Source organism: Mytilus edulis, chromosome 7 (assembly GCF_963676685.1).
Source record: "Mytilus edulis chromosome 7, xbMytEdul2.2, whole genome shotgun sequence".
NCBI classification, from domain to species: Eukaryota; Metazoa; Mollusca; class Bivalvia; order Mytilida; family Mytilidae; genus Mytilus; species Mytilus edulis.
The window spans coordinates 45,236,703-45,261,410 of record NC_092350.1 but is presented as its reverse complement, the minus strand read 5'-3'; the positions used below and the strand labels follow the sequence as shown (position 1 = coordinate 45,261,410).

Below are 24,708 nucleotides of genomic sequence, written 5' to 3'. Positions count from 1 at the left end.
TCAGATTCATCACTTGACAACTTCCTGTTTACCGAACACTTGCATATTTTTATACTATTATCCACTTGCGGCGGGGGTATCATCAGTGAGCAGTAGCTCGCAGTTTCACTTGTTATCACAAATTTAAACTTACTATCTATTCAGCTTTTGCCATGTTTCTGTGTTGCACTCCCCAGTCTCCCCTCCTTAATTAGCTTTTTACTTGCTTTTACATTTATACGATCTTTTATATAATCTTTTTGTGCCTTATTTGGTCTATATCTCAATGATTTGGTTTGTAACCATGGTGACACCATTGCCAAATGGATTATCAATTCCCAGGATTTGTACTGAAAAGTTCTGCAAATTTAACAATACCTCAAGGCTTACAATACTTGGCAAATCAATTTGGCAAAGGCAACTTGGCAAAGCAAGTTACAATGTTGCTCAATGTTGCTCACTATCTTCACTTAAATGGTCCTCAAAATTATTTAGTTATTGTTAGAAAATTTTTCATACATTTTTAATTTCTTTGCAAAGATATTTTTTTGTATGGTGATATTAAAATAATTTTTTCATTTCACACATTTTTGTTAATTTTGGTTTTAATAGCAAATTATGCATTGCTGAAAGAATGCATCATTTTATGCTTGAAGGTAAAATTGATTGAAAAAAAATAACATAATGGTGCTTTATCATCTTAAACATTATTAGGTATAGATTAAAAGTTTTAACAATTTCTTTTTGATTTTAACCAAAGAAATGTCACATAATTATCACAGATAAGGAACTAATTTTGTTACAAAAAAAAAGGGTTGTTACTCACTTCTTGACCATGTTGTCTTGACCTTGATGACATTTTAATGGGAGGTTCAATCTGTTTTCAACGTATTTCTGTATCACTATGTTATATAAAGGGCAAACAAATTTACCCTTCTCTGTCCATACATCAAATATCCTTTGAAGTTCGTCCATACATTAATTAATTCACAATATTATACAGTTTGGGCTATTACAAGTTATATATATATTTCCAATTCAGATTAAATATGTTTAGGGAAAAAACTGGACAGCTCAAATTCAAATTTGATAGAAATTTAACAATTGTGACTTCATATTAGGATATTATTTATTTATTTCTTTGATAAATTTCTAGATTAATGCAAACTTGCTTTGAACACTATACCAAGTTTTATTCTATTCTATTCTATTATATTATATAAATAAAAAAAAGTTTATATGACTTTTAGATATAAAGCAGAAAGCAGGTTATATGTATTTTGAAAGAGATTTAACAGATTTTCAAATCTAATATCTTTGATCTACCATATATACATATCTTTTCTTTGTCATCTTTTACAGATATACATTCAAAAGGTATAAACAGTTTGACAGTTTTGTTTAAATTTCTGTTGAAATTGATAGTTATGTTTATATTAATGTTTTAAAAATTTGTGTTTTTATGCCCTGCGTACTATACACCTTATCACTATTTGTCCGCCATTGCTTGAAATCACACAGGTTCCCGTAAAATTTTGACGTCATAAAACAAAATATCTGACGCCACAATGGAAAAGTGATTGTTGTTGACGTCAAAAGTTCAAGTGGCCGGGTCACCCGGGATTAGCGATAAGATGTATAGTAAAGGGGCATTATTTTTGTCTGTTTGTGTGTCCATCTGTTAGTCCTATTTCAGGTTAAAAATTTGGTTCAAGGTATTTTGTGAACACATCAACTTTAAAACTTACTACACATGTTTGATATCATATAAGCTGTTTGATATGTATGCCAAATAAGGGTTTTAAATTTTAACAACAGTTCCCTGGGCAAATGTGCTTAAAATGTTTGATAAATCTGTCAATGATAACTAACTGTAAAAGGAGATATTTGGTAAATGATGAAGCCCCCAATTAATCTACATACCCTCAGGAACTAGACCAAGGATTTTATATAATCTTGGTGCTTTCAATGTTTACATAGTATATAGATATAAGAAGATCTGGTATGAGTGCCAATAAGACAACTCTCTATACAAGTCACAATTTGTAAAAGTAAACCATTATACTGGTAAGTCAAAGTACGGTCTTCAACACGGAACCTTGGCTCACACTGAACAGCAAGCTATAAAGGGCCCCAAAAATACTATTGTAAAACCATTCAAACAGGAAAATCTTATATTTATAAAAAAAAAATGAGAAACACTAATGAGCCACATCAACAAATGACAACCACTGAACCACAGGTTCCTGACTTTGGACAAATGAAGCAGGTTTATATAGGACTTAAGGTGGTATGGGTGTATTCCTCCATCTTGGATTGTAAAAAACAGAGAACCAAAGGTCAAAATACAAAATGTGTCATTTTGTCACGTCCTGTAGCTTGAGAAAATGGACGGTGACCTATCATTTTATTATATTTTTCAACATATATCAATAGATACTACGTTTTGGCAAAGTATGAACAAATTCTATCATTTTTATTTTAGACTCCCATACCACCTTAATTTGTAGATTTTCAGTTGTCCAGTCCTTGTTCTGTCTGTTCCTTTCTGTTTTCTCCACATTTTTATATTTTAGCACTGATGTTTATTATTTATATTCTTGAAACTTTTACTTAAATAGAAATAGGTAAGATTTTATTCTTTGAGATTTTAGCTGAAAATTTGCTTGCTTATTTGATGGGTAGAATGTTTTTTTTTTTGGTAGATATCAAGCATTAGCATTGGAAAATAGCTGGGTTTTAAGACAGATTTTATTATAACCGGAAAGCTATTTGTTTGCTCGATAATATTATTCTTATAGAATTGCTTGTAATAATGTATGAAATGGCTGAGGGTTGTTGTTCAGACTTCAGGATTGAACTGCAATCTTTTTGCTTGTAAGTTTGAATCTGCAAATTAGCTAATGCATGACTTTTCCTTGATTAAAAAATGCACTAATGTAAAGCATGATGCATCAATTTACTTAGACGTAATAAATATCTTTATGCTGTACAGCAAGTTTTTTCATTTGATTTTTAAACATTGTAGGAGGTAACATGACATTATTTTAAAAAGGTTTCTCTTAAAAGGTCAGTTTTGAAAACATGATTTATTTCTCCAATAATAAAAAATTCAATACATATGCAGAATATTTTACGTATGCATGGTATGATTTGTTTTTACAGTTTTTGTATAATGATCAGGGATTAATTTTTGTTATTATATTGTAATACATAAATACAAGATTTTGTGCAGTCAAACATTCTATGATGCATAAATCTGTTTATTTCCTTATACAACTTGCAGGCATTAATACAGTTTAAAAAGATTGTATAAATTCTTCAAAAGTCCAAGCTGTGAAAATTGATTTTGTATTTACAACAGATATAGTGAAGAGCTCCCAGTATAATTACTACGATTATCTAGCATCTGTCAAATAGTATTTCGTGACCTAAAATGAAATTTTATAGTTATATTATTTTTGCATGTTTTGCATGAATAAGCAAATCTATAATTAGTGCAGCGACAAGGTGATCTGTGAATGCATAATTTATTAGGGTAGTTTTGTGCATTGCATGTTCGTAGAAATTTGATTAACTTTTTAATTCTATTCTTTACATACTTATAAAATACTATTACTCGAGACTCATGAAAGAAAAATGTGTTACATGTTTATTTTGTTGTTATTTTGGCTATGAAGTGATAAAATTGTCTCATTTAAAGGATATATAAATTACTATTGTTTGCTTTATCTGTGTATGTCCTGCAGCAAATATTTCATACATATTCAGGACAAAATAATATCTAAAAATACATTATTTCACTGAATGACTAATATTTAATAGCAAATTCATGATTCTTACAAATCTGATAGAATAGCATATCTTTTAATGATTGAAAATGTAAATTAAATAATAATAATTGATTTTGATTGTTGATTGGATAATGTCAAGTGTTAATAATAAGACAGATAGATACCCAACAACACAGAGTTATCTATATGTAGTGATATAATTAAGGTCAACGTTTGTGTAAATCGATATAGTCAAGGTCACCATATGCATTCATTGGTATTTAGTCTGCATTAAAGTTGAAAATAAATGAGAGGGATAACCAAAGATTTAACATAACACAAATTCTTTCTGGGATTTTCATACAGAAAAACAATAACTGTCAATGGACAGATACATTCAAAGTGGCTTATCTGATATGTATTTCTTATATGTAACTGTATTAATTTTTAGAAATTGTAAAAAAAACAAAAAACAATTTTTTAGCTGTTTAAATAAAATTGACTACAGGGGTATTGACCTTCTACTTTATTATAGGTGGAGAAATAGTGCTGTACTTCTTACAAGTAGCTCTCTTAGGACCTCTATGGGGCTACGTCATGGCAAAATGTACTTTATTTTTCCTGTCCAGAGTTTTCAATGATGCTTTGATAGAAATCACAATCACACTAGCTTCAACATATTTGACATACTATATTGGTAAGATAAATTTAGAATTTAAATAAAAGATGTGGGGTATTGTTTTTTTGCAATAGGAAAAAAAGAGATTGAGAAACCTTGAAATATATGGAGAAGAAATATATGAACAACTCATACATGACATTCAAACCATCTAAACTTGTTTGTTTGTTTGTAATTTTGAAACAACCTGCTTGATGATCCGGTGAGAATTGTTTCATGAGCACTGCCATTCAATTAACTTATATCAATATCCTTATCAGTTATATTAATCATGCATGACTGCAAGGATTTATAATAATGATCCTGGAAATGGCAAAATTGCTATTTATTTGGCATAATGTATTAGGAGATAAGCTAGGGGCAATCTGCCATCACATAAAAAAAAAAAAAAAACTTAGAAAATTTAGCAGTATCCTGAGTATGTCATTACAAATTTGTAAATAGTGCCATTTTCTCTAAACAGCTCAACGGTTATGATGGTACTGGTATTTTTAGTAACTCGTGTATGAGAGTGATAAGAATTATCAAATGTTTCAATTGAATGATGTGGTTTTCCTCAGTTCATTTGATAAAATTAGTGTTTATGCTGAGAGCGAAATCATCCTTGATATTTAATAATTGAGATAAATGAAGAAAAACTGAGTGACACCAAAATCTGACATTTTAATCAGCCTTGATATTTCTTGTATTTATTTTATTTTAGGAGAAGAATTTTTGAAAGTGTCTGGAGTGTTGGCAGTTGTGGTACTTGGCGTCAGAATGTCTGCAGAGAAAACAATGATCAGTCCAGAGGTGGAGAAATTCTTACACAGGTGAAAATACCAGATGTATCACCCTGCATATATTGCAAAACATGCAAAATGCTTGAAACTTAAAATAAAATATCACTTTTAGTGTCATGTAAAGAAAATAATCACACATGCCATGTAAACATGCTGTCCTTGAACCTTAAATCAGTATAACCTTTCCATCAAAGAGTTTTGTTCTTTTTAGAAATTGATTATTTTGGACAGGTTTGGTATTTTATGTAATTAAGGTTCTATATGAATAAAAGCTGGCAAGGAGTCCATTTCACATGTCAGTAATTTCAAAAATTTAATTAGAATGAAAAAAAACTAAATTAAATGTAGGTGAATATTTTAGATTTGCTTTGATTCTTTTTAAATTTTTGGAAAGATTGCATATTGTATTAAGTGATTTTTGAATTCAATATCATGAAACAAATTTTGAACTTCTATCTATGTTAATTCAAGACTGCTAACCATGAAACATTATTCTACACATTAAGTTTTCAAAATATTTGTTTTTATAAGGTTTACCTTTTGGTCAATTATATCCAAATAGAAGTGGGAAATCAGGATGCAAATTTTTCGTAATATCTGTTTAATAGTTTTAAATATTAATATGAATAAGTTTACAAATTTGAAATAGGTTGATAAATCAGTTGGAAAAAAGGTTGAATCTACCCTCAAAGAGTGGAACATTGAGATACCAGCATTCCTTTATTATCAATTTTCAATAATTTATGATGAAATGAAAACACTTTTTAAACTTGAAAAGATTGATTAATCAGTTGGAAAAGAAATTTGAATATCAAACAAATGATTTTATGGTCAATTTTATCAAATAAAGATCCAAGCATTCCCAAATTATATTATTACATTCATGGGAGATAACAAATGATTTTATGGTCAAATTTATCAAATAAAGATCCAAGCATTCCCAAATTATATTATTACATTCATTGGGAGATAACCATTTATGATGTCTCCAAAAAGAGACATGCAATTTCTAAGCTACAGAGTAAACTTCACTTTAAAGCAGAAAAAAGCATTTTCAAAGTGATCATTCCCTTCCAGGGAAATGGATTGACAAAAGTCTGTGAAACTTGCCTAAGAATTTTATTTTATTCTGGTTTTCTCATAATTTCCTGGGCACTACCCAGAACCTTTTTTATTGAAGGGAGAGGAGATATTGCGAACCCAGAAGATGTTAGCTGAAATTAGCACGCTTTTGACAAAATTGCACTTTCAGTCATTCTTTTGATAGGTCCATATCTAATTAAAATTATTATTATTATTATTATTTCAATTTTTCTATAGCGCTAAATCTAAAACAATATTACTCAAAGCGCTTTACATCACATGTTAAACGAAATATACACACAGACAGTGATAAAAATATAAAACATGAACCCACAAAATAAATATTTAAGTATTAAAACTTTTCTAGATAAAAGGATTAATAATGTGGAAATTTGTACAAAAAAGTGGAATATATATACAGTTAACTCTCGTTTTCTCGAACTCGGTTGACTTGAATTTTCGGATGAGTTGAAGTTTTCACATGGTCCTGAACTTTATTCCATACAAAAGTATGTAATTTCAACTCCTGATGAGTCGAAATTGGATGAGTCGAAATTTCGGTTGAGTCGAACTTAATTTACGGTCCCAAGGTTAACAAAAGCATTCAAAATTCATTTTTTATCTCGGACTAATACACATATGTCAAAATATGACCTCCGGGATTTAAATGGATTGAAGAGTTAATTTGACAATACACGTGTAATTAAATTTCCGGTCACTGACCACTGTATTGTTTTATGACATGCTATTTCCATGAGTGTTTACCTAAGATTATCTTTTATAGAATTTTCATAAATATTTAGTGATACATTGTTAATGTTCATGAAAAAGTATTTAAATTGTTTACAAAACAATAAATTTGTGATTTACACTAATGAGCTTGGGTGTGTATAAAGTGAGGATTATGGCTTCCGTTGATGATCACCTAAAAACTACTCAAACGTCGTCTTTAATCTTGTTATATATTCTTTTGAAAAGAAAGAGTGAGATAAAACAAAATGAATAGAAATCAAAATTTTCTGAAATCTCTTGTATCCGAGATTAAACAATTTTGTCAGCTATTAGCGACCTGAATTACGAAACTGTCTATTGGAAATTACTCTCTTGGAAAAGCCATAGGATTTTTTTTATTAATTGAAACAATTGAATAAGTAAAAATAAAAGACTGTGACATACAAATACATCGATCTGATACTAGAATATCGATCCCTTGCCATATTCACCCGGATTTATTTTAGCTTTACCAAGCTAAGCAAGACTTGTGTCCCTTAGATTGTCGAACTTCTGGTGTTCGTTTGAGTCGAACTACGTGTATCTCGAAATATTTCTCTGGTCCGGCTGACTTCGACATAAAGAGAGTCGACTGTATCAATGAATCAAAAAAAAAAAAAACCAACAAAAAAACGAGTAAAAAATAATACTGAAATAAGTTTAAAACATTTTTTATTTCTATATTTCAGATTTTGGGAAACCTTAGCCTACATAGCTAACACCTTGATCTTCATCATTGTTGGCATGGTGATATCAGAGAAGGCCATATTTGAAATTCATGGATTGGATTGGTTTTACATGTTCTCGCTGTATTTTGGAATTTTTGTTATCAGGTAATGTTAATTTAAAATTTGAGAATAGGTAGAAAGTAAAGACTCGTGTCCTGTCTGTGACAGTGTGGCAGAAATGAGACTTGAATATCTTGTGGCTTTAATAGTGGTTTAACAATTTGTAAAGTTTGTGATTAGGTCAGTGTAAGGGAAACAACTTATGGTACTCATTGTCTATGATATATTGTATGAAGTTACTTTAACGTTGATGGATCTCATTTCCATCATTTCAAATTTTGCATTATACAATCAAATTATCAAAATTAAAAACAAGCCAGACATATATCTGTGTATGTTGTTAGTTATTGCATTGTAGAACTACAAGCATTGCTGTCAATATGTGTATAGACTTCCTAAATCCAAGAAAATTGATTGTCATATCCATTTCAAAACTAGCAATATTGGAGCCTGAATACCTATTATTAAGCTGTCAACAAAATGTTGATAATAGTTGCAGTCAAAAAATAAAAAAAACACATTATAAACTTAATGTATCATTCAAAGCTCTTTTCTGGATTTACCTTCATCGGGAACTCTTAAAGCCTTATGAATATTTGAAAGCCAAGGATTTACAAGAACCAAACTGAAATTATACAATTCTGAGGCGTGATAACCTATTCTTTTTATTTTGCAGAGGTCTAGTAATAGCTATATTTAGTCCTATATTGCGCCATACTGGATATGGTATGTCATGGAAGGAAGGTCTAGTGATGACTTTTATCTTTTTACATTTCAGAGGTCTAGTGATAGCTATATTTATTCCTATATTACGCCATACTGGATATGGTATGTCGTGGAAGGAAGGTATAGTGATGACTTTTGTCTTTTTTACATTTCAGAGGTCTAGTGATAGCTATATTAGTCCTATATTACGCCATACTGGATATGGTATGTTGTGGAAGGAAGGTATAGTGATGACTTTTATCTTTTTACATTTCAGAGGTCTAGTGATAGCTATATTAGTCCTATATTACGCCATACTGGATATGGTATGTTGTGGAAGGAAGGTATAGTGATGACTTTTATCTTTTTACATTTCAGAGGTCTAGTGATAGCTATATTTATTCCTATATTACGCCATACTGGATATGGTATGTTTTGGAAGGAAGGTATAGTGATGACTTTTGTCTTTTTACAAGTCAGAGGTCTAGTAATAGCTATATTTAGTCCAATATTATGCCATACTGGGTATGGTATGTTTTGGAAGGAAGGTATAGTGATGACTAATGTCTTTTTACGTTTCAGAGGTCTAGTGATAGCTATATTTAGTCCTATATTACGCCATACTGGATATGGTATGTCGTGGAAGGAAGGTATAGTGATGACTTGGGGAGGATTACGTGGTGCTGTAAGTCTGGCGCTGGCATTACAAGTGGCACACCATGATACTATTGACCAGGAGAGAGTAGGAGTCAGGGTAAATGATTTCAAAATTAGTTTTATATTCATAACTAAAGTAACAGCTGTGGTTTATGTTGAGCAGTTAAGGGTTAATTTTGGGTTATTTATGGCCCCCATTGATCGACTGATAGAAAGCCTCGAGTAACCAGTTAGTTCAGCCTTGTATCAGTCCTATATATGTTCCTTTCTTCTCTTTAACTTTCAAACCCCATTGACTTTGGTAACAAAAGCTGACATTATTATTCACCTCTACTAAAAATTGTGGTGCGTATACAAGGAGGAAAAACCTACAGTTAGTGTCAAGGTCAATAACTTAGTTCAACTTAGTCACTCATATTTGTATGTAGAATAAATGCTACTCTCCAACTTTCAAACCTTAAGAGTTTTAGTAATGAGACTTATGATTATATACAATGTACCACTTTTTAGAGGTGTTGCATGTACAAATAAGAAACCCTACAGTGAAGGTCAAACTCAATAACGTTGATCAACGTTAATACTCAAACCTTAGATAAAAATTATGTCTCTTAGAGCAGGAGTTATGTAACTTGGCATGATAATTCACCCCTACTTAAAATTTTGTTTGATAGAAGCAATACTGAAAAAGAAGTGAACAGCAACGTAACCATTGTGTTTGATATAAGCAATACTTAAAAAGTAGTGAACAGCAACGTAACCATTGGCATTGCTGTGTATAATACAAAAATTGTTCAGCTTGTCAACCATTTGCACATTGAATTAAATGATACATCTGAAAATTTCAACAGATACAATCTGTCTATAAATCGGAAAAAAACCTTCGCAATTTACTAATTTGTTAATTAGAGAGGAGCTTGTGTGATGAATCTAATCACTACCCTCTGGTTTACTGCAAAGACAGTAAGTAGGTTAAGCTCATAATATTTCAATGGTTATAAATGAATTATTTCAATTAAAAATGTGTTCTTTTACAGAAAAAAAAACATGACTGAAAGAGAGAGAAATGCCCCCTAAAAAACAAATTAACATAAATCCTTTTATATTTTTAGGTATTAGTACATGTATCAGGCATTGTGTTTCTAACTTTACTGATAAATTCTACAACAGTTGTTGGACTACTCAAGTTGTTAGGTAAGTTTTACAGCTGATAATGTTATTTGACAATTGGTGTTTAAATTTTGAATTACATAAATTTGAAATTTCATAATTTAAAGCATTCAAGGAAGAATGTCTGAAAGCTAGTAACAAATCATTGTGATTGATTAACAGTGTTATATTTTACTTGTTTTCCTCCAATGGTATACAATTATTTTCTGTTTGGTGTATGAACATATAATTAACTTACAATTCTTTCTATAGTTTTCATGCTCAAAACTTTTATAACACAATGCTATTTTATTGACATATATCAAAGGTGACAGTATTATCAGGAAGTAGATCATTTACGATTTTTTCGACATCATAGTTATTTTTTATGAAAATTTAGCATATATTGCCCATGAAACATATCTATACCCAAATATATAAAGAGAAGTCTTACAGACACATTTTAAATATATAATAACTGTTACAAATGTTTGTTCTTCTTCTGTGTCCATGTAATGCCAGGATGCATGGTTCAATTCATGTTATCAGAGTGTAGATATTATATCACTATGCTGAAACAGTGATATTGTTTGCCTTAAATTAGTGGAGAATAAAGGCTTTTTCCCCTGTAGAGGTATCCCAATTTGCAAAAAAAAAATGGCTCAAAATTATTCCCAAAAAGACAACTTTTTTCCCAAACAGTGCAGTCTCAGTAGGAATTGTGCATGAATACAAACTGAAAAACACTCATTTAAACAATTTACATGTCTAAAATAACTATATGTGCACATATTTGAGGGCCTATTTATGTTTCATCACTGACAAAATGGGGTCCTATTTTAAAGCAGGGTTTGACTCTTGAAAATTGGTCTGTAAATTGAAGTTTCAGTCAAATTCATGGTTTATTTTAAATTTCCCAATTTGAGGAAAATGATGCATATTTTCCCGATAAAAAAGGGAAGAGGTAGTTTTGAAAAAAGCCAACAATATCACTGTGAAAAAGAGAGAATTTGTGGCTAAAAGGTTCAACATTTTTTAGAAGTATTGTAAAAAGATGTGGTATGATTGCCAATGAGATGTCTTTTCACCAGATACAAAATGATGTAAAAACTTAGAAACTCTTGGTCAATGTATGACTTTTATGATTATCTTGCTTTATGGCATACAAAATTCTTACAAGATACATGCTAAAACCTCATAATGTGTGAAGAGATGTCGAATGTATAAAAACAATTGTATTTATGCTAATGTCTACATTGAGAATGACATGTCGCCAGAAACGAGGAACTTTCAAAGTACCGTTAGAACTGTATTCAAAGAAATGGGCAAGGAAAAGAATTTCAAGTTCTTAGGAAATCGACTGTTATCTAAAGAAACATAGGACATACTGCGGCTTAGTGTATGGAATTGCAGGGGATTGTCCACCAAAACAAATGACAACTCAATATTCCACGAGAAACTGCTAAATTATTCGAATTGTGATATTTTATGTATATGTGAAACATTTTTACGTGTAGATGAGTTTTTAACTGTTGATGGTTTTAGATTTTACGGTTCCTAGTGATTTCTTATTGAATCAGGAAATTCAGGTGAAATTAATTGAAACAATTGAGAAAATTGAAAATTATATAGAAATATCAAATGACGTGCAAAATGCATATGATGAGTTTCAGGATTTAGTTAAATTTGAAATCAATAACATAACAATGCTGCTGGTCATGATAAACGTAAGAAAATGTGTTATAAGATCTTTCAGCCCAATGGAAGAGCGTATGCAAATCCGATAAGAAATGGTTACGTTTCACCGGTCCGAACTGTACAAAACGTAAACTGAAGGAAGAATATTGTATAGAAAGAAAAACTTTTGATCGCTTAAACAGAAAATTTAAAAGACAATTTCAACGTCAAGAGCGACAGAAACTTGAAGACAAACTCGATGAGACTAATCAACGTGACTTTTGGAAGTCAATAGGAAATTTAGGCATCACTAGTAACCGTAAACGTTGTATACCATTAGCTATAGTGGACGAGGATGGAATGAGGCAATGGATAAAAATGTTGTACTTAACAAATGGAAAAACAATTTTCAGACTATTCCATCAAAATGGTAACAGTGACTCAGACCTTGAAGAATCTACATTTAATACTGAAGTCGATGTTTCGCCGTTGAACCTATCTCCAGTGAGGAAGTTTTACAGGCAGTATTACGTTCAAAGTTGCGCAAGGCAGCTGGAATAGACAAGTTTGAAAAATGACACTGCAGTAAATCTTTTATTCCAAATTATAAGTGGGTGTTTCAACATTGGTAAAGTTCCAACTCAGTGAACTAGTGGAATCATAAACCCTATTCTTAGACAAGGAACAGATGATGAAAGACAACCATTGAATTACAGGGGGATAACTTTAATTTCAGTGCCTTGCAAAATTTATTGCAATATTCTCAATCACTGTCTAAGTACCTGGCTTGAGAAAAACAAGGTTTCATGGGACGAACAAAATGGGTTCCGGAGAGGTTGAAGCTTTGAAGAACATATCCATTCTCTATATTCCATCTTAAACGATTGTAAAATTTCTAGAAAATCGACATGTGTGTTTTGTAGACATGCGCAACGCTTTTGACACCGTACAACATAAGGCCAAATAAAATAATATGTGTGTTTCCTGTTTCATCTTTGAAAAAAATAGGGTAGGTAGGTAGGGATTTTTTTTTATTTTACCATTTTTTTTTACATTGAGGCTATGGGAGAGAAATCCTGACTTTAACAGTGCTTATTGAAAAATGACCAAAAAAACTCTAGGGTAGGCTATTTCTAAGCTTAAAATATAGGGTAGGTAGGGAAACAGGAAACACACATGCTTTTTTATTTGGCCTAACTTATTATGGTATAAACTTTAGAAAATTGGTGTGCGTGGAAATTTTTTAGCAGCAATTGAGTCTTTATATAAGGAAGTCAAATGTACTATTCGTGTTAACAATGACCATACCTCGTGTTTCAACGTAGAGAGCGGTGTGAAACAGGGCTGTATCATATCACCGACATTGTTTTCTGTGTATATTAAGGACCTCTCACATAGCTTTAATTGCACCTGATGCTATTTCAGCTGTACAAAACAGAGCCTGCAAATATTTTCTCTCTGTTGGAAAACTGACTTTGAAAGTAGCTACTCGCAGTGATATGGGATGGACATCTTGTCACACAAAACAACGAATACATTACTGTAGGCTATTGTGTAGACTTCTTCGCACCGAACAAAATAGAACTTCATATAAAATATTAAAATGGACATCTAGGAAGAAAAAGGGCTGGGCTTTTGAAGTTGACAAAATTGTAAATAGTTTAAACATTAGAGATGTTGTATACGACTTGTCTCATTCCATAAAAATGAGAACCGTTATTGAAAAAATTGGTAGAACTCGACAATACAGAGTGGCACAGAGAACTTTTCAATGATAGGCGCAATATACAAAATGGTAATAAATTACGCACATTTAGACTGTTTAAAAACAATGTAAAAACTAAACAGTATGTTTGCCTAAATATTGCCAGGCACCGGAACTATGGCTCTGTTTATGTCCTGTGCACTACCCTTGGCCTACGAGATCGGCAGATACTCCAGGCCGTCTATTCCGGTAGAAGAAAGACTCTGTGTGTTTTGTAACCTTGGTTGTGTAGAAAATGAAAAACACTTCCTTCTTGAAATTGTGAACTTATAGTGACTTACGGTATAATTTATTTTCCGAATGCTCTAAATATATTGATCACTTAAGCAATCTTAATATGGATGATAAATTTATACAAATCATGAACTTTTTTTAAAAGTATCCAACACTATTTGTGTAAAATATTACATAAGTTTTTTATTCGAAGAAAGTTATTTTCATAGTAAAAATATTTTAATCAGAATTTACAACTGTTCTTTAACGCAAATATTTTTACCAGTAAAACATTTTAATACAGGCAATAATTTTAAAGCCTTATATTACATTGTATATGTCTATTTTAACCATAGTCAAGAAATTATTATATATAATCAGATTTTTAATTTGTTTTTAAAAACTTTGATTTAAGAAAATTTTACAAGTATAAGAACTACAATATAGGAAAATTTTATAAGTATACGAAACAATTTTAATGAGTAATGTTTAGTTTTTTTAACTATTGATCATTATTGTATAAAGTTTTATACTGTTAGTGTCTCATAAGTCTGTATTTATGACTGGATATTGATTGTTTTATGTGTAAATATTACAATTGTTGTATATGTTTTATTGCAATCAATATATGACACTTTAATAAACAAATTTATTATTTATAATCTTGTTCAGTTAATTAAACTTTCTATATAACAATTTTCAGGAATGAGTGACACATCACCTGCCAAAAGAATGGCCATGGCAAACTCGCTGAGATTTCTACAAGATGTTAGAGATAAAACCCTGAATATGTTGAAAACAGACAGGTAAACTATGAAAACTCACTAAGATATCTACAAGATATGTGAAAGATAACTCAGTTTATTAAACCAGAACAGTTTTAAGTTTTGGCATACTCACTTCTGTAAGATGTTAGTATAATGTAAAAACAGAAAGGTATACATGGCAAAAAAAATTAAGATATGACCTAATGAGAGATAAAACTTTTAATATAAAACAGACTATAATGTTCTAGAATTGCTAACTGATTCCGTTATAAGATAAAATGTATACAGTGTGAAAACTTATAAACAATGAATTTAGAAATATTGATATGGAGTGCTGTTAAAACTACCAAAAAAGAGAACTAAGAAAACAAACATATGAGATATTTTTTAGAAATAAGAATGACACCCAATAGATATTTTTGGTGGAAAAGAAAATCACATTGAAAATAAACTTGTGTTATATTTCTCATAGCAAATATCTATCTTATCTTTTCTCCATTTAGATTTTTAGCTGATGCTGACTGGGATACAGTTGAGAAGTCCAGTGAGATAGTAGATCCTTATAAAACAACAGATGAAGAGGTATCTTATGAAAATTTCTTGATCTTATCTAAATGACCCTTTAAAAATCACAATCAGGGGTGGTACTTTAATAAGGCTAGATCTATGCTTTATGCTTGGTTTCTTCTGTGAAAATCAAATAAAACAAATAAGTGAGTAAATGCATAGCTAAATCTAAAAGTGTCTAGTTTAAGTTCAATTACAAACAAATTTGATTAAACAGGATTGTAAGTTCGATGAAATATATTTAACCAAGGTTTTTAGGAAAGGGGATGTAATTGCGTGTGATAGTATTGTCTCTCAAAACAAAGCAAGTTTACAATTTTAACACTTTTATCCATGCTTTCATTTAATGTCTTCATTTTTGTCGAGCCTGCAACTTTTGTTGCAGAAAGCTCGACATAGGGATAATGATCCGGCGGCGGCGGTGTTAGCTAACTTCTTAAAAACTTTGTATTTTAGAAGTTGGAAGTCCTGGATGCTTCATACTTTGTATATAGATGTGTCATGTTACGAAGTTTCTGTCAGTCACATGTCCAATGTCCTTGACCTCATTTTCATGGTTCAGTGACTACTTGAAAAAAAAGTTAAAATTTTTTGTAATGTTAAATTCTCTCTTATTATAAGTAATAGGATAACTATATTTAGTATGTGCGTACCTTGCAAGGTCCTCATCCCTGTCAGACAGTTTTCACTTGACCTCAACCTCATTTCATGGATCAGTGAACAAGGTTAAGTTTTGGTTGTCAAGTCCATATCTCAGATACTATAAGCTATAGGTCTTGTATATTCGGTGTATGGAAGGACTGTAAGGTGTACATGTCCAGCCGGCAGGTGTCATCTGACCTTGACCTCATTTTCATGGTTCAGTGGTTATTGTTAAGTTTTTGTGTTTTGGTCTGTTTTTCTTATACTATATGCAATAGGTCTTCTATATTTGGTGTATGGAAGGATTGTGAGGTGTACATGTTTAGCTAGCAGGTGTCATCTGACCTTGACCTCATTTTCATGGTTCAGTGGTCAAAGTTAAATTTTTGAGTTTTGGTCTTTTTTCTAATACTATATGAAATATGTTAACTATATTTGGTGTATGGAAATATTTTATGATCTATATATTAGTTGTGCAGGTTTTATTTGACCTTGACCTCATTTTCACGGTTCATTGCTCAGCGTTAAGTTTTAATGTTTTGGTCTGTTTTTCTTAAACTATAAGCAGTAGGTCAACTATATTTGTTGTATGAAAGAATTGTTAGCTGTACATGTCTTTCTGAAATGGTTCATCTGACCTTGACCTTAATTTCATGGTTTATTGGTCAATGTTTGGCTTTCTTGGTTAATGTGAAGTTTATGTGACAGTTGTAATAAAGTTTTATATTTAGGACTATCAACATACTATCAATGATTAGTAAAGAAGGCGAGACATTTCAGTGTGTGCACTCTTGTGGTTATTATGTAAGAAGAAATATTGAAGATAATATTTCTGCAGTCTCAGTTGCATTTTATTGACATGAGTTTAATGAAATATATTTGACCTATCTGCACTAGTAGATCCAGGGTTTTAGGAAAGGGGAAGTAATTGCGCGTAATAGTATTCCCCCAAAGCATGAAATTTTAACAATTTATCAATATCATTCATTTAATGTATTCTTTAGGATAATTATGTAACAAGAAATATAGAAAAATACATCATTATTGCAGTTTCAGTTGCATTTTATTAACATGAAGTCAATGACATATATTTGACGGATCTGCACTGGCAGATCCACGGTTTTAGTAAAAGGGAAGTAATTGCGTGTAATAAGATTGTCTTTCAAAGCGGGCTGGTTAAAATTTTAACACTTTTATCAATGTCTTTCATTAAATGGATTCTTCATAGTTATTATGTAACAAGAAATATAAAAGATAACATTATAATTGCCGTTTGACTGTTTGAGTTGCATTTTATAAACATTCAGTGAAATATACTTGACCGATCTGCACTGGCAGATCCAGGGTTTTAGGAAAGGGGGTGTAATAAGATTGTCCTTCAAAGTAAAGCAGGTTGAAATTTTAATACTTTAATTTATCAATGTCTTTCATATAATTCAAATAATGGATTGTAAATGGTTATTATGTAACAAGAAATATAGATTAACACATTATTGTTGCAGTTTGAATTTTATTAAAATGATCAAATATGGTTTACAAAATATATATTAGTATTAAATGCAATCTCTTTATTTTGCTAAGAAGTACAGAGCTACTGTTTGTTTGTGCTTTTCTTATGATACCAGGCTTCTATTTGATTCTGCTGTCCCGAAGTCTCTCCATTTATCTGTAAGACAAATAAAAATTCAGCGCTTCCTCTGAAACAGTTGGGCAAATTGGAACCAAACATTTTTTGGGAAAAAGTTAATGTTGGAGTTAATCAGTTTGTTACTATTTGATGAAAAAAGAAAGCTGCCGCTCGAAAAAGAAAATCTCAATCTTACAATGTGATATGAAAGTACAAGACAAATATTTTGAAAGTCATCTCCAAAAAAACCGCTTCAATGTTGATGGGGTGGCATACACTGTGGTATTGGTGGCACACAGTTCCCATCGATATCCAAAGGAAAAATAAAATTCCATCATCTTCTTTAAAACTAATGCATAGTAAAATGCAATGATATTGATGATTGCACTAAAAAAAGGGTGCCTTTTAATTCCCCTAACCCCCATATACTTTTTTACTGGAATAGCCCTTACACTACATATATATTTCCAGGCACAAATAGATGATTCTTTAGACATTAGACCTAACGCCATATGTCCTGACTGTGATTGTAAGTTACCCTGCATGTATACTAGGAAGGAAATGAAAGATATGACAGACGAAGCCGTACTTAGAATGCTGAAGGCGGAAAAAGTAAGTTATTGTCATTCTTTGACATGAAATTGATTGATTTTATAACAGATTATATGTAACTTAATACTGTGGATTCAGTATTATTCGTGGGATACCAATTTATGTTCATTTTTGGGGTATTTGTGAACCACCAATTCAAATGTCTAATGAAGTACAAATTTTCCATAATCTTGTATGTAGATTTTGGCCAAACCTTGAAATCAAATATACACAAAAATACCATTTTTCCTCGAAGGAATTGGAAGATATAACTAACGCAGCTATACTTAGAATGCTGACAGCAGAAAAAGTAAGTTATTCCTTTTCTTTGGAATAAAGTTTTTGAACGTTAAAAGATTTAATTTAACCAATTACTGTAGATTCATTAATATTCGTGGACTACCAAGTTATGTTGATTTTGTGGGTATATATTAACCACTCAATTTAAATTTCAAATGGAGTATTAACCACTTAATTTAAATTTCAAATGGAGTACAAATTTTTGATAAATGTGAATGTAGACTTTGGCCAATAATGAGATCAAATACTGTGTATTCATTATTATTCCTTGAAAACCAGTTTTATGGTTTTCTTTGGTACTGGTGAACCACAGATTCAAATGTTCAACGAATTGTAAATTTTCTATCCAGACTGGTTGAATCCAGACTTTGGCGAAACAACCAAATCCAATATCCATGAAAATGTAAGTTTTCCGCAATCAACTCAAATTGGTACCCACAGAAAATAATGAATCCACAGTTTCCACAGAATGTTTTTTCCCTCAATCCACAAGTTAAATGAATCTTCAGTATTCTCCTACAATAGTAGGGGAATAATGATTTCCAGTTTGTGCATGTGTCTGGCCTTCTCTCCTGTATCAGGTTAAAGTTTTTGGTTCAAGGTAGTTGAATATTAATTTGTGATGACAACATTTAAAAATAAATGTCATATTAGGATTATTTAGATTCCAGTTCATTGTAAAAGAGCAAGGAGGGCATGGTGCTTATGGACATGTATTAGTGTTTTAACTTTATTATACCTATGCCCCAAAAGAAGGTGGGGTATACTGGTTTATCCCTGTTTTTAAAACATTTCGGAACAGCTTTTTCAATTATAAAGCTTTTAATAATAGCTTCATTATCTATTGCACTAAAAAGCTCTCGGGTTTTGCCAAGCTAAAATGTGAGACTTGTTTCAGTGCCTTCAATTTTTTTTATTTGAAACTTATTTATCTATAGAATATCATACACATATATGACTTCTTTATTCTTTTTCCAGTTTGTATAAGGCTTATATTTAAAAATAAGAAGATAAGAAATGGTATGATTTTTTGCCAATGTTTATTTGTAAAATAGAATCAACAATACTGAACAGGATTATAACTTATGAACAATAGTTTACAGTTCAATTATTTCTCCTGCAGAGTTTGTCAAAATTAACATTCAAAACTTTTGAAAACAAAAAGTGAAATTCATTCCTGAAATGATTGTTCTTTATAAAGTCATTGCTGGAAAATTTGTGTTTCAAGTCATGACTTTCAATAAAATCTTTAACATCATTTACTTGTTTCAACCAAAAATTCTCATGAAGGATTGAAGGTTCTCTCTCCAGAGCACTCACTCTCAGGCTTCCGGCGCTAATAAAATTTGACATCCAAGAAATAGCACAATAGTGCTGAAAGGGGCTGAAAAGAAAGTTATTCAATTACTAAGAGTTAAATGTTTTGACCAACATAATTAATCAATGAATGTTGGTCTGTGCTAGGAGAAATTTCAGGGGTCTTATATGCATTGAATAAAATCTCTACAGAGGACAATACCTATAGGATATTACAATAGGACAGGTGAACTTGCAAACATATAAATAGCCTGATAAAGAAATACTCATTCTATAGAACAGTTTCATTTTTCCTGCAATAAAATGAATTACTATCCAGCATCTTCAAACTGTTTTCATTAGCAAAACTGCTCAGATTTTGAATATCTTTCTGGATGGAATATTTTTTTGGCTAGAATATAAATGGCAATACATGTGTCACAATATTCATGTATTTGTAGAATTTTCTGGCTTTAAATATAAACCTATCAATTTTGAAATTCAAAATGCTTTTAATTCAATAGATGAGTTATTGGAGACAGTTTGAACAAGGAATGATATCCAGGGAAGGTGTTAGAAAATTACAGGAATGTACTGACATAGCTGCTGACAAAAAGGGCAGGTAAATACCCCATTTTAATTATAGTTCCCGCTTTTAATTATACCCCAGCTTTAAAAAAAAGTGGGGTGTACTGTTTTACCTATGTTTGTCCATACATCCATCCATCAGTCCATTCATCTATCTGTCTGCTAATATGTCCCATGAACATTTTTCGTCACATTTTTCTCAGGAACTGCAATACAAGAATTTCTGAAATTTAGTTTCAGGGCTTTTATAAGTCAGCTATACAGTGTGATAATTTTCAGATTCATCACTGTTTACCAAAATTTACATATTTTTACACTATAAAAATTATCCACTTGCTGCAAGGTATCATTAGTGAGCAGTAGCTCACGGTTTCACTTGTTTCAATTTTATTTGTAAAGAATAATCAAGGAAACAATAGGAATTTAATCATGTCAATGTTGAAGTTAATGATTAAGAAAAGACAGTACCAGTTCTTAGGAAATGATGAGGTTCATTTATTTCATTATTTTATGTTTAATATATGCTATTTTAAATTTTTTCCAGGTTTGTTGATGTTGAAGATGTGAAGAAAAGCTGGGAAATACCCAAAATCTACATAAAATTGGTGAATAATATTACCTTGTCTAATTTTAATTTAAAAGAAGTCTTGCTTGAAAAAAACTTTTGGGGAACAAAGAATGCATAAAGCCATTGTATGGAAAAAGTGCAAAAATATACATTTGTACTCTGAAACCAGTTTCTTTCATAAGCCTAAATATTTGGAACTTAATAGATGATAGATTTAAAAGAAATTTAAATGAAGATTATTGTGAATATCAATTTCATTAAATTCCTTAAATAATCCTACTGAAGTATAAGCATATATGTAAATCTTTTTCTTTTTCAGAAAAAGTTCTTTAAAAGATTTGTAGTAGAACTGATACCTGAACCACCGAAGTCAACATGTCTTACAGTTCTGTACAAAATCTTCAAACACGCAGCATTCAGTATATTTCTGTACTGTGTAATTGCCTTGGACATGGCTAATGTGACATTGTCTGTGATTAGCGAGTATTTAGACGCCATTCATGATCATAAGGAGATCTTCAGGTCATTAAATGTTGTATTTGTGTCGTTTTATATAGTGGAAGCAGTAGCTAAGGTAAGATAACATATTTACCTGCAAATACTGTAAACCAATTCATTTTCATGACTTTTGCAAGAGGAAAATTATTGCAAATATAAATCGCTATGAATAGGTAAAACTTGGATCTCTCCTATTTATCTACATCAAATGTAATTGTAAAAAATGAAATTAGATAGCTGTGAAGTGGCCTAGAAAGGAGCTGTGAAGTGGCCTAGAAAGGGTAAAACGCAAAATAAAGTATCTTCAAAAATAAGTTGGTTTACAGTAGTCTTATAGGACTCAAGCAATAAAATCATCTCGTTGAGAAAAACCAACAATAATCTATTGGCAGAAGTGAGAATTTATGATTAAATAAGCAACATTAGTCTTTATGATGAATAATGGGAAATCTAAGATAGACAGTAAAGCACAAGGAAGCATAAGGCCATCAATATTTGGTTGTTAAATAAAAGTGTTCTATTACCTGTTAACTTATGATAAAAACCAAATCAATAAATTTATCTGAAAAACTTAAAGTTGACACACTCCGTAAACAAATCTGCTCATCTAAAAAAAAAAATAACATGAGCATTAATACTTCAAATTTTTATGAAATTATTTAGTATTTGTATGAATAATATTTTATAGAATAATTTGTATAAGACAATCACCAATCAGTCAAAATAAATAATACATCTTTTTTTTCCTTTTCCAGATAGTCCTTGTAAAGAAGTATTACTTCACAGTTTGTTGGAACAATTTGTGTTTGGCAATCATATTTATTGGGATTGTGGATGTGTGTCTCAGTTTCTCATTACCATCTGTCTATGGAAATAATCATCACATTGTACACATTGTACTGGTGGTCTTCATCTTACTGAGAGTCATCAGATTGTTCAGGCTACTAGAGGTTTGTATAGGCACTTGTATACAGATTGTATAGGCACTTGTTAGTTTATTTTATATGAACCCGAAAATGGAATGGAGGTATGATTAATATTTTGAAAAAACTTATTGTCGCTAATAAAATACTTTGATTAAACAACAACTATTATTCAAGGACACAGATTAATATAAGATTGTGTTGCTTGTTTCTGAATCCTAATTGTGAATGTGTTTATAAAATATACTTGTATTATTCATAATAAAATATTGTTTACACCAACAACTAATATTTTAAAGAAAAATTAACTCCTATTTGTACTGAATATTGTTTTATCATAACAATTTGAGTTGTCAAACACGTTTTAATTACCTGACTGAATTACTTTATTGTTGTCAATCGATTTCACTATGCAAAAAAAAAAAAAAAAACACTTCATGGAGACAAAAATTTCATTTAGCAGGACAAAAAAGATAAACACCTAGGAACACAAATCATCTTCTATTGCAAAATTCCTTTGAAATTTATTCTTCTGCAAAGAATTTAACTTTTCTATTTATTTTTAAAAACACCACTGAAATTTAAAATTATATTATTTGTGTCTTATGTGTTTTTAAATTTCTATGGATTATTTCAGCCATTGGTGCCATTGTTTCTTGGTCTGATGAAGTTATTGATAAGTCAACAGCTGAGTTATGGGTATGATGTTGGGCGTGGTTATGTAGCTGGGGAGGAAGAAGTCAGAAAGTTGATAGATCACATGGTTGATCAGAGGGAAATCGCTAAATCATTAAAACAAGCCAGTGACAATGGCAGACTTGATGTTATTAGATGTCTAGGTAGGTATTAACATATTGTATTAACAACTGTCTAATGTTGAGGACTGACTGTATTTTGCCCTCTAGATAAACTTTTATAAGTTGGTTGGTTTTTTTTGTCATTGGCTTTTTTTTCATTGATGTTTACTCCATGTCTTCATGCATATTAACTCTTGCATGTAAAATCTTAAATTAGAAATTATTTCCCTAACTGAAATTTATTCTAAATGCAGTTGTTAAATATGTCATGAACATTTTTATTTTTAAACATGAATAAAAAGAGATGTGGGGTATATGTCAATAAGAAGGCAACCCAACAACACAAAATAAACCATCTAGATGTCAACATATGGTCATGTGTAACATTATGTACCACCAATGTCTTAAGCAGATCTAGAGGAATTGAAATTACAGGTTAATAATTTTGATGGTATTCTCACTGTAAAAACTAATTCCCACGTAACAATAAAAAAAAAAGAAGCAGAAAATGAAATAATTTTAAATTATATATTGTAGGTATGTTGCAGAAACAACATCCAGATATTGCTTTATCCATAAAAACAAGACAAGCTATTAGAAGTGTTCTAAATAGTTTACGTGATGGCATACATGAACTATTAATGGATGGTATTCTGGAAGAAGCTGATGGCCACAAGTTAGAAAAGGTAAGAGGACTCTTTGCAGGCTTTCTTTGTGGCTGATGAATTTAGTGTTAATTTAAATTGTTAGTTGTAGTACAATTTTGCAGTATGGTGCCAGATTTAGAAAAATGTTAAAAGCTATAATTGGGGCCACACCGATTAATTGACGCAATGCCAAAGAAGCAATCAGCTTGTATGTCCATCACAAGTTGTTTCCACTCTCTTGATATAAATACCCTTTGACTTAGGCAAGGAAACTTGGCTTGATTATTCACCAGTTCTAGGAGATCTGTCAGGTAGAAGGAAGAAAACTCTACATTAAAAGTCATGGTCAAAAACTTAAAACACTAAAGAATTTGGTAAGAAATTTGACACAACTATTCTATACTGCTAGAAGGTGTGTCTTGTACATGGAAAAAAACTGTTTATTGAAAGTCATGGTCAAAAACTTGAGTTGAACTTGATCAGTTTTATGTATATGTACAAAAATTGTTGACTCGAAGTTGGAGATGAATTAGTTTTTGCATCAGTAAATATTTGCTATTTGTGGGTAGAATTTAGGTTTAGTTTTTGAGATTTAATGTTTTATATTTTATGTTTGTAGATGGTTGAGGAGATGATGAAGAGACTAATAAATGCACCACCTAGTTTACCTATACCACCACCAGATAAAATGTTAAACAATGTCTTCTGGTTAAGACATGAACCTACTCTTATAGAATACATAAAGGTAGTAATATACCTCCAGATAAAATGTTAAACAATGTCTTCTGGTTAAGACATGAAGCTACTCTCATAGAATACATAAAGATAGGAATAAACCTGCCGATTATTCTTAGTAAATAAAGAAAGTGTTATCTCCAA

General features: G+C 30.9%; 1 protein-coding gene across 5 annotated transcripts in view; it reads left to right on the top strand.

Moving 5' to 3' along the window:
• LOC139481588 (sperm-specific sodium:proton exchanger-like) overlaps window positions 1-24,708 on the top strand; it is a 71,989-nt gene that overhangs the window by 25,270 nt on the left and 22,011 nt on the right. For 4 of the 5 annotated variants that reach the window (XM_071265013.1, XM_071265014.1, XM_071265010.1 and 1 more), the window contains 16 exons: window positions 1,342-1,356; window positions 4,288-4,449; window positions 5,135-5,243; window positions 7,757-7,900; window positions 9,143-9,314; window positions 10,327-10,408; window positions 14,722-14,824; window positions 15,289-15,367; window positions 18,093-18,233; window positions 20,333-20,430; window positions 20,941-21,001; window positions 21,284-21,538; window positions 22,218-22,412; window positions 23,023-23,224; window positions 23,720-23,868; window positions 24,449-24,574. In XM_071265013.1, the coding sequence (XP_071121114.1) occupies window positions 1,342-1,356; window positions 4,288-4,449; window positions 5,135-5,243; window positions 7,757-7,900; window positions 9,143-9,314; window positions 10,327-10,408; window positions 14,722-14,824; window positions 15,289-15,367; window positions 18,093-18,233; window positions 20,333-20,430; window positions 20,941-21,001; window positions 21,284-21,538; window positions 22,218-22,412; window positions 23,023-23,224; window positions 23,720-23,868; window positions 24,449-24,574 (2,093 nt within the window). Of the gene's footprint in view, window positions 1-1,341; window positions 1,357-4,287; window positions 4,450-5,134; window positions 5,244-7,756; window positions 7,901-9,142; window positions 9,315-10,326; window positions 10,409-14,721; window positions 14,825-15,288; window positions 15,368-18,092; window positions 18,234-20,332; window positions 20,431-20,940; window positions 21,002-21,283; window positions 21,539-22,217; window positions 22,413-23,022; window positions 23,225-23,719; window positions 23,869-24,448; window positions 24,578-24,708 lie in introns of all 5 variants that reach the window. The other variant, XM_071265012.1, reaches the window with a different exon arrangement.